A 17,039-nucleotide genomic window follows, 5' to 3' on the forward strand; every position below is an offset into this window, starting at 1 on the left:
TGAAGACTGTCTTTAAAACTGCACTGAGATTATTTGAATATCTAGTGATGTCTTTTGATTTGACTAATATCTCTGTAGTATTTCAGTCTTTCATTAATAAAACACTTCATATATATCTGAATGTCTTTATAATAATATATCTGAATGATGTGATGATGTACTTTATAAAGAAGAAAGAACACACTGAGCATGTGCAAACTGTGTTAAAGGTCTTAGATGAGACAGAACTGTATATTAAGCTTATAAAGTGTAACTTCAGTATGTATTGAATTAATTTTCTAGAATATGTAATCACTGTGAATGATATTCAGATGAAACCTTCATGAGTTGAGACTATTCTATCATAATCAGAGTTAACTAGTATTCATGAGATTTAGATCTTTCTGAGCTTTGTAAATTTCTATAGATAGTTTATCTTTATATTCATGAGAATCTTCTTGACTCTTACAGACATGCTGAAGAGTGAAAACAAGAAGAAGTCATTCTATGAATGAAGAATAAAAAGATTGTTAAGAAGAGAGAGCTGTGAGAACTTTCTTATCTCAGAAGCTCATGAGATCTTTGTAAGATTGAAATAGATATTTATAAATACAGTGATACTGTTTCACTTTGATCTCTCACTCTTAATCAGATTGAAGACAGATGTCTTCTTCTTTGCAATTTCAGAAATAGTCTTATAACTACAGTTAAATGAGAACTGAGTTTCAGTGATCTTTTTCTTGTGAAAGATGTCACTTACAGAGATCAACTATAGCATTTATAATCAGAAGCTTCTTATAATAGTGAAATTCTTTCATCACTGATATCACTACTTTGAGAATCTCATGACAGTGATTACTGTTAGAACTGATTATAACAGCTTATAACAGTTTACTTCAATCAAGAAACTCTTATAATAACAGATTCACTGAACTCAAAGACTGAGTGAGTTCTGATTCAAGATAGAGTATATTAAGAGAATCAAGAACTCAGCAGACAGACTCTCTCACTGGTCTGACTATGTCAAGAAGATCAGAATGACAGACATAGAGAAGATAGAGAAGGTAGAAAAGCTTTGTGAAATACTCAGACTGAGTGTTGTAAGAAGATTGACTGAAGAGTCTCTCAATTCTCTATAAGAGAAGAATGAAAAGAGAGAGAAGAAGTCTGTATAACTACTCTCTATAACACTAAGAGTTAACACTCTGAGAATCTCTGTGAGAATTCTTAATGAGAGTATCTATAATCTGAAGAGTTTGTAAGCTTTGAGAAGTATTATAGAAGACCTGATATAAGAGAAAACAGAGTATAAGTCTTTATAAGATCTTCTGTTCAGATTGTCTGAACTGCAACTGAAGAATGAATATACTCAGTATATTTGAAAACTGCTTATAACAGAGATCAACTCTGCAGAAACAAAGAATTGAAGAGACTTAAATAGTCTCTTATAAAGAGAGAGTCAGATTTATATATCTATGAATAAGTTTCTATATATAGAACTTATTAAAAGGTATTATAACTCTTCTCTAGCAGGTCATTTTACAGATACTAGAACTCATGAGTTGCTTATAAGCAAATACTTCTAGCTGAAGATACAAGAACTTGTGAAGAGAATAGTGAATTCTTATACTGTTTATCAGAGTTCACAGATAGTACAGTTCAGATCATATAAAGAACTTACTCCTCTATTCATTCTACAGAAATCTTGAGAACAGCTAGAAATAAACACTCTTATAAGTCTCTCTGAAAGCAAGAACATATATGATGCCTGCTTTGACAGTGTGCTGATGATAGTAGATCACTTCATCAAGATAACACACTTTATACTCACTCACAAGAACTTAAAGTCAAAGAATTTAACTCATATCTTTATTTATGATGTGATCTGATTGCATGAGTTATCTATAAACATTGTCTTAGACAGAGTTCTGATCTGATCTGATAACTATACTGAAGATCTTATAAGATCTAAGTATGACTTTTTATTAACAGACAAATGATCAGATAGAATGTCTGATGAGTATATTAAAACAGTATCTGTGATACTTTATCAATTACAATCAGAATAACTCAGTGTATTAATTATCACTCACAGAGTTTGTATATAACAACTCAAAGCATATCAGTACAGATAAAATTCTCTTTGAAATACTCACTGAGACTCATCTGCAGATGATCTTAATAAATCTGTAAGAGTACACTATAGAGTGTGATAATGCCTGTAAACAGGCTAAGAGAATTCAGAATATCTGAGAGAAAGTCTGTGAATTCTTGAGAAAGACTCAAAAGTATCAGAAGAGATACTATGACTTTAAGCATATTATAAAGAGTTTTAAGAAAGATAATAGAGTCTGACTGAGTCTAGAAAATATTATCATACAGAGATCTAGTAAGAAGCTGAATCTCTTATAAACAGAGTCTTACAAGATTATGAAGAAAGTTAGCTCACAGTTCTACAGATTGAAACTGTCATCTAAATTACAGATATACAATGTTTTTCACATCTCTTTACTCTATAAATATAAGGAATTCTTAGAAGAGAACTCTATAACTCATCACTCTATTTACAAAACACTAGAGAGTGAAAGAGAATATCAGATTAAAGAAATTATTGACTCAGAGAAGTAAGATTATGAGCTCTGATTCAAGGTTAAGTGATAAGAATATTCTGACAAGATGAATGAGTTCACTTAAGAATTATTCAGACAGATAAGATATCTGTAGAAGCTGAGACATGACTTTTATACTGTGAATTCTGATAAGTCAAAATAACACAGTCTTTACTAAGAATCTGATTATAATAAATAGATTGACCGTGTGACCGTGTCTGAGACCAGGACCAGATTTTTTGATAGTCTCATTACCAATTCGACCGATTCCATTACACGGTTTTAACATTAGATAGTAGTTTCATACTGTCTCAGTGAGACTTACTGTCTACTCTTGTCACATTTTTCAAATGAGACCATGATTTTCACTTCTCAATTTAAATTATTTTTATTGCTTTAAATGACTTTAAATCTCATTTGAGTGTTATCAAAAAGTGTTACTTTTTAAAAAATTAAAAATAGTCTAAAAAAACCTTAAAATGTCTAAAAATAGTAACTTTATGTCAAGAATGAGACTAAATGAGATCAAATGAGACCACTTTCTCATTTTTTTCAAGTCATGGTTTCATTTTAAGATCTCATATATAGTCACTTTGCATGTTTTTTTAATGACTAGTCCCAGTGGGATTCACGCCAAGAAATGTATGAGACCAGACCAAATGAGACCAAATATGAAATTCATGATCCCGGCGGCCAGTCTAATAATAAAGATATTAACACTGTCATTTACAAATTCTAGTCTATAAGATGATGAGTTTCTACTGAGATGAACAGTTCACAGTGTATATAAAGAGAAGAAGAAATCATATTCTTATTAAAGTTAAAAAATAAAGAAAATAAAAACAGAACTGTGAATATAATTTAGAGACTAATAAAGAAAAAATAAAGAAAATTCACACTTATATTCTTAATATCTGTGATACTCAATCTCTCTGCAACTATCAATTTCTCTCTTTAAAGAAGCAGAGAGTATTATACTTATAATATAGACAATTGTTACATTTAACACAAAGATCATCAGAAATGCACAAACTTCAGAGAAGCTGAACATTAGAGTATACACAGTTGTAACAGAGTCTTAAGAGCTGATTATCTGCATATGTAATCAGATATCTCTTATAAAGCTGTATCTGCTTTCTCAGTTATACTGAAGTATTCAGCTCAGAAACAATTGAGATGCAGAGAGAAAGCTCATCTGCTCAGATTAACTTCTATCACAAATTTATAGTATTCATATTGTCTTAATTACCTGGATTTTGCAGATACTCAGAAACTCATCACTCATTGATAATAAGATTGTAGAAATGCGCCACAATGTTGTGATTCAAAGGTGCTTTTTGCCAGCGTACGATTACAGGCGTACGCTGGCTTCTTATATATTGTAATATCGTACGCTAAATTAATTAGTGGCTGCTATGGCCCCTTTACACTCACAAGCAAGTTCAGAAGCAGCCGCATTATTATCTGATGATTGTACATTCTTTCAAATCACATCCTCTCTCATCAGATTTGGTCATGCTCATGTGATCATGATGTTCATCCTAGCTTCATGCAGATTAGCATGTCACTAGTGTTCATGATCTTATAATCTATTCCTGATTTGACTAGTATTCTGTGTATGCTCTCACAAAGAAACTTTCACTATATTATATCTCTCATTCACTAACTTTTCTCATTCTTCAATCATCTTCTTCATCATCATCATCATCAAATGTCATCATCATTCAAGATTTCTATTCCTTCTTCTGTTCAACTCTTTCTATCTGTCTGTCTATCACATTGTACACATTTCTGACAATGACTCTCTATTCTCACAACAAGCATTATCATAGTACTCATATCAGGCAGTTTATTAGCAGTAAGTGTAACATGTTGTGAAATATAATCAGGACTTATTTATCTTCTAATGATTATCAGAATATATTATTATAAATAGCATATCTTCTTCATCTTCTTATATATTCTTAACTCTTTTTCTTCTCAGTGAGTTTCTGATCATGTTTTCTGACATGATTTTACATGAATGTAGATACTGATATGTTTGTTTTTATTTATATAGAATCTTCACATGTTGACAGATCTGTGTTCACTGATGATAGTGAACTCAATGTTGAATCATTGATCAAGAACTTGAAGAACACAATAATGAAGAAATTGTCTATGTCATGTGTGACTGAGTCTCTCACATCTCTCTCTACCTCTTCTACTGCTTCTTTCCCTGCTGCTCTTTCTCAATCTTCTACACTTGTCTCTATGTCTGGTTCTCCCGCTTCTGCTACCCCTGTTCCTGTGATTCTCACTCCTGCTACTCCTGGTTTTATCATCTCTGCTTTCATTACCAGCTCTCCCTGTTTTAAGAAGATGTTATATAGGCTTAATAAATCATGTTTCTCAGTGTGTACACTTCTGCTCTTCTTACTAACTTTCAGAATGATTTATTGTATAAAGACTGTGTATGATACAACTATCTGAAGCTCAGTTATAAATACTGATTATTACATTCATTTTAAATATTTATGATGAAACAATTATTCATTTATATCAGAGAATTACTTCTCTTCTCAACAGTGTTGAGATTGTAAGTCTTTTTCTTTTTCATCTTTTCTTTCTAATGCTAATCTTTCTATTCTTAGAGAAAGTTATTATGGGTTTTACTGTGTATGAAGTCATAATATTCACAGATATCAAGAAGCTTTTTACAACTGTAAAGTTTAATATTACAGAAATATTCACTCTGATGAATTCCTTTAAGATAATAGATCTGTATCAGCCTATTCTCTGATATCTATTATCTGACTTTATAGTGCAGATAAAAGATATTCATGTTTTCAGAAACAGAAACATGAATATTGTACTCTTTTACACTCACAAATATGAGACTTATACATCTTGTCTGAGATGTTATTGTGAGAATGAGTTATTCACATGCTGTATTCTGCTTTCTACATTTCTCTGTGTCTCTCTCTCTCTTTCTGAGAAGTCTTATGCATGTTGTAATTATATGTACAACTCTAAGATCAGTGAGTATTCATTCAGTAACTGTTCTCATCTCTGATTTTGTGATTTTTATACACTAATAATGATTCTTAGTTACTTCAGCATCAGAGATCATTCTAATCAAAGATGACAATGCTGCTGAGACTACTCTCTTCTATCTTTAAGCTTCTTCTATCACTTTCTCTTTCTTCTCTGTGAGAAAGATTGTGCATACACTGAGTTATAAGTGTTCAGCCTCAGATAACTCCTGCTATCATTTATTCAGTTCTGTGTCTTCTTCTTCTATTTCTTCTGCCTCTGTTCCTTCTGCTCTGACTTCTGATTCTGTGAGTTCTGTGCTCTTCTTCAATTTTTCTACCCATATGTATATGCATTTCTATATTGGCATTCCAGTCAATCTTGCAATAAATGACATTAAGGTCATATGCAGAGTGATAGAGAAATTGAAGATATATACAGTGTTATTACAAGAGCAGCTTGTGACTCTTGAATCTCTTGCAAATCTCAAGTTTTGAGATTTTCTTTGTTTTTGATGTTTTTTAAGTGATGTGGTGTTGAAAATAGATTAAATATGTAATGTATGAAAATGAATAAAATATATATAATAATATTTATCTTTTACAGTCAACTCTTACAGTTGATGATCAATTCATTATTTCTTTTCTTTTCTTATACTTTTTCTTTATCTGCTAGTCACTACTCTTACACAATCTCTATATGATACAGTGTTCAGTGACTAGATTTGATAGCTTTCATCTTTTGTAATTCTGTCTTATGCATTATACTGTCTCTCTTCACTCACTCAGATTACTACAGTGAATAACTTATTGAAACTAATCTCATCTGATCTCTGAGTATTCTCAGAGGTTGAGATGACTTAATCTCATGTATTTATGAATGTTTCAGATAGTTCATTCTCTGTGATCTTCACAATTGAACTGATATAAACAGTTGAATTCAACTCTGAATCTCTTTTTCTTCTGTAATCTGATTCATATATAAGTCTGCTGTTTTAAGACTGCTCTTTGTCACATTGCACTCACTATCTGCAGTGCATTATTATATGACTGACTACAGTCTTATCACTTATTGAAGTGTGATATTTATCTGATTTCTTCATTTCTTCTCATTCTTTTCTTATAATTATGAAAAGATTGAAATAAGTGAGATCATCTCATTTGTAAGTGTCTATGATTTCTCTTACTTCATGAGACTTTTTAATTGTAAGTCTCTTCTTTTTCAATGCTGATAATAGTGCTGTAGATAATCATAATCTGCTCAGATCTTACATCTTTATTTTTACAAGTTATAAATCATTTATTAAGTTATATAAGATCTGTCTCTCTGATTCCTTCAATGCATAAGTTTTCAGAGAATGTGATTTGAGTATTTTATATGATCTAAATCACTTAGATTGAAACTTCTCAGAACTCTCATTGTATATGAGAACTCATATTTTCATCTTGAGACTTGATTTCTTAACTAGTGAGTCTTGTATTCTTTTTGATTGAATTGCTCAGTTCAGAAGTAACTTGTTAACTTTTGTATATGCATGACTGATCTCTTTCAATCTTAATTTCACATCTGTAACTGTTGTGTCTGTGACTGTTGTGTCCACAACTGCTGTTCTCTTTCTCACCTTTTTCAAAGCATTCTTCAGAATGTGTGAATATAATTCATACAACAGATAGAATGATGAATGCTTAAAAACTGCATGCTGCTGAATTCACATGACTAATAGCATCTGTCTGAGATATTCATCTTATAATCTTGTAGACTTACTCACTAGATATTTCATCAGCATATTACTCAAGATTTCATTCAAGTGTTTCATCTTCTCATTCATTTATGAATAATATAATATTATTCTATAATGTCTTGTCTGTAACTGGCTCATGAAATGCCTCACTGCTTCTCTTACAAGATTCACACTGTTATCAGTTAGAATCTCACACAGCATTTCATAGTTAACATAGATCTCATCATGTAGAAACTTTGCTATCATCTTCTCTATTATCTCTGAAACTGCTTTCACAACTGGCCAGTCAGTAGTATAATCAATAGCAGTGATTATTCATTGATTTTCATTTGACATTCATAGTAATATGTCTATGAGATTCATCTCTTATTGTTTAAATGATTGTATTGTACACTTCACCTGATGATACACTTTCTCATATTCTAACTCTTTCTTAGATTCTTTTGCAATCTGATAATTCAGGCACTTATAAGTGTACATCTGAATGTTCTCAGTCATGCTTAGTCAGTATACTCTTAATTCAAGTACACTTATGAGTTCAGAACTTTCTAAGTGACTGAATTCCTTATGCATGTGAGTCATTAAGTCATGTTTAAATAAAGATTCTAGATAGAGAGCTTCTGCATATTCTAGATCACAGTAAAGCATAATATTATTTTTCAATTTTCTCAGCTTGAAGTTCAGAAGCATCTCTTCTACTACTCTTATGAGATACTTGTTATCTGACATCTTATCATTCTTCAAGTGAGAGATTATAATATTCACTTATTCTGATTTCTTACACTCTCTCAGTATATTTAATACAAACTTCTCTTATATCTGATTCACAGAACTCTCACTCATGAAATCAAGTCTGTGACTGATTACATCAGATATCACAGTGTCTGATCTCTTTCAGTATTTAATATGAAGATTGTACACTTGAAACTCTGAGATTCAATGTACTAAGTATTTAAAAGATTTTATTATCAATTATAGATAGATAAGACTTTCATGATCTGTGATCACTGTTGTTGTATACCTGTTGTTGATATATCTATCTCATAACATCAGTGTGTGCTTAATTACTAGCAATTCCTTTTTATACACTGAGTAATTGAGCTCAGCATCTGATAGTTTTCTATCATCATATATCACTGAGTGCAGCTTGCTGTTCTTGCTTATCTGTAGAAGAGCATCTTCAATAGCTCATTCAGATATGTCTATCTCAATGTAGAAAGGTTTATCACAATCTGATTGAATAAGCACTGAAGATATTGTTATATGTTCTCTCAGTGTGAGAAAAGCCTCTTCATACACAGTATTTCAGATGATTGAATGAAACTTCTTCTTTCACAGATTTGTATCTATTTCTCTTAAGAGATCTGAGAGTGATACAGATATTCATGTGAAATTCTTGATGAATCTGTGATAATATGAGATCAATTCAAGAAACTGTTATACATGATGTATGTTTCTCAGCTACAGCTAATTTACTATGACATTCAATTTCTTCAGAATGAGATGTATACAGTTATTACTCACTATATATTCTATGAACTTCAACTCTTTCATTTCAAACATACACTTGATTAATTTAATATAGATCTTATACTCTGTCAGAGTTGTAAGCACTTTATCAAGTTGCTTCAGATATTTATTATATGAGTTTGAAAAGACTAGAATATCATTGAAATATATGAGATATAAGGTTTCATTCTGTTTATAAAGAATTGTATTCATCATCATTTAAAAGATGACAGATGCATTTATCAGATTAAATAATATTATCAGAAATTTAAACTTCTCTTATTGTATATTAAATACAGTTCATGAGACTGATAGTTTATCTACACAGATCTATCAGTATTCTGAGAGAAGATTGATCTTTGATAGATATCAGACATTTTCAACTGTGTTCAACTATTATTGAATCTGTGATAATGAATATTCATTCTTGATTATAAGCTTATTAAGTGCTTGATAATTGATACACATTCATTACTCTTCATCCACCTTTTTCATGAATAAGACTGAAAAGCCTCACATGCTTGATGAGAGTTATATAAGACTATGTTCTAGAAGATCTGTGATCTGACACTTCTATTCTTCAAGATGTGTTTGTGATAGAGAGTACACATTCTGATTGACTGATTTTGCATTCTCTGTGTTAATCTCATGTATGAATCCTTATTCTGGCAGCAATTCTGATGAAAGATCTGTTCAGAAGATCTTCTCATACTTCTTCAGAAGCTTCTTTATATGTTTATCCTTCTACATATTCTTTATCTTGATTTTCTCTGCTTCTGAGTTCTATATGATATACAGAATACTTTTGAATAAGATCTTGTAAATCATTCTCTTTGCTTATTAATGTGTAAACAGATTTAATTCTTCTATATCAGAGATGTAAAATGTCCTTCTCATATCAGTTAGTAGAATTGTATGAACTGTTTTCTTTCTATCAGTTAATTGCATATGATATATACATCATTGAATCTGCAGATTGAATCTTTGAAATTAATTAAGTCTGAGAATAAGATTGTATTTCATGTTCTGCAGCTCTTACACTCAAATATAGCAAGATCATTCTCTGAAGTGCAAGAGAACTCTTACTCTTATAAGTAATATCAAATATCAGTTATCAGATAATCTTATATATCAGAAATTCTTCACTCAGTAAACTTCTTTCAGTCTTCAGATTATATAATTATTAATATATTATATAGAAGCTTCTGTGTCTGCTAATACTTTTGCAGTCATCTCTCAATTCTTACTCAAGTGTCTCTTATACATTAACATTTCAGGTCTCAAGACATTGAGATGAGTGTCTGCTTCATTCTCACTTATATCTCAGTCAGGCACCTGCTTTCTCTTGATATTTACAGAATTCAGAGAGTCTTCTAATGCAGATATCTCTTTCACTTTGAAGACTTTTCATAGAATATCAGTGAGTGTCTCTGAGCTCACTGATTCTGCTAGTTTTTTAACTCTCTTGTTTCTCTTGACTGTGTATACTGTGTGTAATCTTTTATATCATGATTTTGATGTCTGCAGTTGAAGCAAGCTTGATGCTCATAATATCAAGATTTTCACTTAGAGAATTTCTTTTTCAGAGGATTCAGCACTTTAGTGATGATATTCAGATCTAGATTCATCATATCTGAGTGTATAACTTATATTGTAGAAGTCTGATTATCTGTTCTTCACTGAGATATACTTGATTGCAGTATTTTCTGTCATAATTGACTCACTTATTCTTATATAATAAGAATATTGTACACTTCTTTCATCATGCCTGATTGTGAGGTTAAGCATTTTCATTTCACTCTCAACTCAGATGTAAGATCATGAATAAAGATCTGTAAATAGAAAGATGTTGAAAGCTCTTTATTCAATATAAGATAGTATAAGCTGAAGTGTGTGAAGTATAATATAAGATCACTCACTTATCTACACTCAGTGAAGTGTTTATAATACTTATCTCATATATTCACTTTCTCAAAGTTATGTAAGATTCATTTGAAAAACTTATTTTATATTTGTGAGAATGAATATTGCTTCAGATCTGTGAGATTCATCTTTTCATCAGTTATTTATAATGACTTCACTTTTTCACATAGAAATGCAGCAGATCTTAAGACTTGTTAAAATTTTATTAACTGTCTGTCTGTGAGTTCATGTTCAATCTGATAATATGATTATATCTGACTTAGCCAGCTGATTGCAGCATCATTTTTTCAGTCATCATTGAAGCTTGATAACTCTGACAGATCTTCTGACTTGATATATTTTATACTTGAATTCTCATTCTGTGTAGCAGTCTTTGATAATGTGTATACTTCTGAAGAGATTATGAACAATCATGATGAGATCTTCAGGTTCAGTGTATTTGTAAGAATAAGTGCTCGCAGGCGATTATTCAGGTGTTTGCAGCTTGGTGTGATATGTACTGTTAACTACTAGAAGTGTTCACAGTAGAAAGATAAATGTAGAGGTCAAGTGTATAATAGCATTCAAGCTGAGTTGCAAATAGTATTCGCGAACTCCAGTCTATATAGTTATGTGTAGCCAAGGGCCGCTAGCCCTATTGATTACGCGAGAGATAGGAATAGAGGTAAAGGATCCGTGAGGAGCGGGATTTCTTACATATTCTCCTCTCTCTAAGGCTTCATCTGTGAAGCCTTTCACTGAGTGACTTCATAGTCAGCTCAGCACTGCAGTGATACTCACTAAAAATCCTTCACATCTGTAAAAAACCTCAGTGAGGAAAAATCCCTTGTTATTATAAAGAGAAAAGAGTCTGTCACTCAGTTTCTTATTCTGTAAGATTCTTTATGATCTACAGATTCTTCTCTGACTATCACACAGATTCATCTCACATCTTTTATACAGAAGGATTTCAGTTGACTCTTAATCATTTTCACAAGATTCTTATATGATCATCACACAGATTCATCTCACAGGTGAATCACTCTCTGTGAGATCACTCTCATCAAAGAGAAATATTTATGAGTTGATCTTTCATTCATTCTCACAAATCATTGCTCTTTGACACTGTAGAATTGTGAGGAATTTTCCATTCTTTCATTAACTCTGTAGAATTGTAGAATCAAGATGTCTGCAGTCTGTAATCACTCTTTATAGTCACATAGAAAGATTCAGGCCTGCAATTCACAATCACTCTTGTTTGCTAGAGTGATCTGACTGTTTCACAAGATCACTCACAGTGTAAGCAAACCTCTTTAGAGTAGTATAAATATCCCAGATCTGTCCACAGAATCTCATCTTCTTTTTCCTTTTTCTATAACAGCTTTCATTCTTATAAACTGTGAGTATTCTCATTCATCTGTGAAGTGTTTTCACTCAGATAACAGAGAGAGAGTGTTCCTGACAATGTCTGCATGTTAATTCAAGAACTTCTCAAGAATAAAAATTTTTTCAATTTCAATATCTTCATAAACAATGTCTGGCCACTGCTGAGCTTCTCATGAGTGTTCTCATGACTTCTTCAGTTACTTTTTACTGGCTGATGAAGCAGGGGTGTCACTGTCTACAATCACATCTTCATCCTTCTCAGTCTCATCACCACACCTGATCTTCAGATCAGCAGCTCACTTCATTCCTTTCTCAGACCAGTTCCTGACTTCAAGCAGTGCAGTTCTCTTCTTTACTGTAAGTCTTCTCATAAGTAATTTCTTACAGACTCTAGCTAACAGTTCTTACAAAGCTCTCAGTGTTGTCAGTGTCTTCTGCAGTCTCACAGGCCTACAATCACTCCTTCTCTGCTCACACAATCTCTGACCAGGCATATGCAAATATGCCTAGGTTCTCTACCAATGATTCTCACACTGCAGCATATTTCCACAATTTCATTGTTAATGAGAGATGAGTCCCTGAGTACCTGTAAAATCCAGGTAGTCAAGGCAATATGAATATTATGAATTTGTGATGAGAGTTGACCTGAGCAGATGAGCCCTCTCTCTGTGTCTTCATTGTTTCCAGGCTGAATACTTCAGCACAACTGAGAGAGTGAACACAGCTTCATGAGAGATATCTGATCACATGCACAGATAACCAGTCTTCAAGGCTCTGCTGCAACTGCACACACTCTGGTGTCTGACTTCTCTGAAGTCTGTGCATTTCTGGCAGTCTTCACATCAAATGCAACAATTGTCTGTATCACAGACATGATACTCTCTGCTCCTTTGAAGAAGAAAATTGATAGTTGTGAGGGAATTGAGTGTCATAAGTGTTGATGATATGAGTGTGAGTTTTCTTTATTTTTTCTTTGTTGATCTCTAAATTGTATTCACAGTTCTGTTTGTTTTCTTATTTTTTAGCTTTAATAAGAACATGTTTTCTTCTTCTCTTGTGTACACTGCAGACTGTTCATCTCAGTAGAAACTCATTATCTTGTAGACTAGAGTTTGTAAATGACAGTGTTAATGTCTTTATTACAATCAGGTTCTTAGTGAAGACTGTGTCATTCTGACTTGTCAGGATTCACAGTATAAAAGTCATGTCTCAGCTTCTGCAGATATCTTATCTGCTCAGATGATTCTTAAGTGAACTCATTCATCTTATCAGAATACTCTTATCACTGAACCTTGAATCAGAGCTCACAATCTTGCTTCTCTGAGTCAATAATCTCTTTGATCTGATATTCTCTTTCACTCTCTAGTGCTTTATGAACAGGGTGATGAGTCACAGAGTTCTCTTCTAAGAATTCCTTATATTCATGGAGTAAAGAGACATGAAAAACATTGTATATCTATAACTCAGGTGATAGTTTCAATCTGTAGAACTGTGAGCTAACTTTCTTTATAATCTTATAAGATTCTGTTTATAAGAGATTCAGCTTCTTACTAGATCTCTGTATGATGATATTTTCTAGACTCAGTCAGACTCTATTATCTTTCTTGAAACTCTTTGTAATATGCTTAGAGTCATAGTATCTCTTCTGATACTCTTGAGTCTTTCTCAAGAATTCATGAGCTTTCTCCCAGATCTTCTGAATTCTCTCAGCCTGTTCACAGGCATCATCACACTCTATAGTGTACTCTCACAGATTCATCAAGATCATTCACAGATAAGTCTCAGTGAGCATCTCAAAGAGGGTTTTATCTGTGCTGACATGTTTTGAGTTGTTGTACATAAACTCTGTAAGTGATAATCAATACACTCAGTCATTCTGATTGTAATTAACAAAGTATCACAGATACTGTTTCAATATACTTATCAGATGTTCTGTCTGATTATCTGTCTGTTGATGAAAAGCCATGCTTAGATCTCACAAGATCTTCAGTATAGTTATCAGATCAGATCAGAACTCTTCTGCAAAGATTGATTCTCTGTCTGAGATAATATTCACAGACAACTCATACAACTGGATCACATCACAGATGAAGATGTGAGTCAAATTCTTTGACTTCAAGTCCTTGTGAGTGAATATAAAGTGTGTTATCTTGATGAAGCAATTCACTATCATCAGCACACTGTCAAAGCAGGCATCATATATGTTCTTGCTTTCAGAGAGACTTATAAGAGTATTCATTTCTAGCTGTTTTCAAGGTTTCTGTGAGATGAATAGAGAAGTAAGTTCTTTATATGATCTGAACTGCACTACTCACAAATCCTGACAAACAGCATAAGAATTCACTATCTTCTTCACAAGTTCTCACATCTTCAGTCAGAAGTATTTTCTTACAAGCAGCTCATGAGTTCTAGTGTCTGTAAAATGACTCACTAGAGAAGAGTCATGATACCTTTTGATGAGTTCTACACATAGAAACTCATTCACAGGCACATAAATCCAGTCCTCTCTTTACAAGAGGTTATTTAAGTCTCTTCAATTCTTTGTTTCTGCAGGGTTGATCCCTGTCATGAGCAGTTTTTAAATATACTGAGCATATTCATTCTTCAGTTACAGTTCAGACAATCTGAATAGAAGATCTTACAAAGACTTATGCTCTGTTTTTTCTTGCATCAGGTCTTTCACAGCACTTCTCAAAGCTCATAAATTCTTCAGATTATAGATACTCTCTTCAAGAATCCTTGCAGAGATTCTCAGAGTGTTAACTCTCAGTGTCATAGAGAGTAATTGTACAGGCTTCTTCCCTTTCTTCCCTCTCTTCTCTCACAGGGAATTGAGAGACTCTTCAGTCAATCTCTTCACAACACTCAGTCTGAGCATTCTGTGAAGCTTTTCTGTCTTCTCTAGCCTCTCTGTGTCTGTCACTCTGGCCTTCTTAACATAGTCTGGCCTGTGAGAGAGTCTGTTCACTGAGTTCTTAGTTCCCTTGATATGTTCTATCTTGAATCAGAACTCACTCAGTCTCTGAGCTCAGCAAATCTGTCACTGTAAGAGTTTCTTGATTGAAGCAAACTGTCACAAGCTGTTATAATCAGTTCTAACAGTAATCACTGTCACAAGGCCCTTGAAGTAGTGATATCAGTGACAGAAGAATTTCACTATCATAAGAAGCTTCTGATTATAGATGCTATAGTTGATCTCTGCAGGTTGCATCTTTCATAAGAAAAAGACCACTGAAACTCAGTTCTCATTTGACTGTAGTTATGAGACTATTTCTGAAATCATAAAGAAGAAGACATCTGTCTTCAATCTGATTAAGAGTAAGGAATCAAAGTGAAACAGTATTACTGTATCTGTGAATGTCTGTTTCAATCTTGCAAAGACTCTGTGAGCTTCTGAGATAAGAAAGTTCTCACAGTTCTCTCTTCTCAACAATCTTTTCATTCTCTATTCACAGAATGACTTCTTCTTATTTTCACTCTTCAGCATGTCTGTAAGGATTAAGGAGATTCTTGTGAACACAAAGATAAATCATCTATAGAAATTCACAAAGCTCAGAAAGATCTGAATCTCATGAATACTAGTTGACTTCAGCTATGATAGAATAGTCTCAATCTGCAAAGATTTTATCTGAATATCATCTGCAGTGATTACATATTCTAGGAAATTAATCTAATGAGCACTGAAGTTGCACTTTGCAAGCTTAATATACAGTTCTGTCTCATCTAAGACCTTCAACACACTTCACACATGCTCAGTATGTTCTTCCTTCTTCATGAAGTACATCACCACATCATTCAGATATATTATCACAAAGACATTCAGATATGTGTGAAGTGTTTTATTAATGAAAGACTGAAATGCTGCAGGGACATTAGTCAGATCAAAAGACATCACTAGATATTCAAACAATCTCAGTGCAGTTCTAAAGACAGTCTTTTATTCATTCTCAGACTGTATTCACAGCTGTGTATATGTATTGATCACATTCAGTTGTGTGAATATGACAGCTTTCATGAGATGATTGATCACATTCTCAATCAGAGACAGAGAGTAGTGACTCTTTGTTATCTTGAAGTTCAGGTCATGATAGTCTACACATAATCTGAGATCTTCATTCTTCTTCTTCATGAACATCACAGAGGCTCTCACAGAGGCCTGTGAAGATCAGATGAAGTCATTCTTCAGATTCTCCTTCACATAGGTCTGCAAGGCCTCTGTCTCATGATGAGAGAGCTTATAGATTGATTCTCAGAAGGGTTTCTACCCTTCTATCAAATCTATTATCAGATTCTTCTCACAGTGAGAAGAAAGCTCAGCTGTCTTAGCTAAGCTGAACATCTCTGTAAGATCTTGATATTCCTCTGATATCTGAAGCTCAGTTTCCATGATCACAAGGTCCTCAGACACTTGCAAAGTCATTATATAGATGAGCTTGTCTTCTCTAATCAACTCTGCAGCATTAACTACTTCTACCTCTGTGAGTGAGTCTGTCAACACTGATCAGAAGTATAAACCTGACTTGTGAACAGCTATGTGTGAATTGTGTCTTTGAAGTTATACAAGTCTCAAATACATGTCATCTATGATGTCTGTGATAATCACAGTTTTCACAAATCTTCTTCAGGTTTCAGAGAGATCTTGCAATTCAAAGGTGATTCTTGTAAGTCTCTCAGCTCTCAGGTCTGAGTTCTCATGCTCTGCTTATTGTAAGAGTAGGTTCTCAGTCTTCATCTTTCAGCTCATTCACTCTGTGAGCTTTAGAGACATCACAGTGATCTGGGATCCTGAGTTCATCAATACTTCTCATGCTTACAGAGCAGCAGCATCACAGCATAATCTCTTCTTATAAGCAAGTATTTTCATTGAGAGAGTAACAGATTCAGGTGTCAGCTTCAAG

At 33.0% G+C, this 17,039-nt stretch overlaps 1 protein-coding gene across 1 annotated transcript; it reads left to right on the forward strand.

The window, feature by feature from the left end:
- Positions 1-4,505: 4,505 nt before the first annotated feature.
- Positions 4,506-5,479, forward strand: BDBG_00001 (uncharacterized protein; the record flags this gene model as incomplete). Its single annotated transcript, XM_031719685.1, has 4 exons — positions 4,506-4,571; positions 4,648-4,982; positions 5,134-5,166; positions 5,398-5,479. Coding segments are annotated over 4 exons (515 nt in total), but the record flags the coding sequence as incomplete, so codon positions are not given.
- Between the last annotated feature and the right edge of the window lie 11,560 nt (positions 5,480-17,039).

The sequence above is a fragment of the Blastomyces gilchristii genome (genome assembly GCF_000003855.2).
Source record: "Blastomyces gilchristii SLH14081 genomic scaffold supercont1.1, whole genome shotgun sequence".
NCBI lineage: Eukaryota > Fungi > Ascomycota > Eurotiomycetes > Onygenales > Ajellomycetaceae > Blastomyces > Blastomyces gilchristii.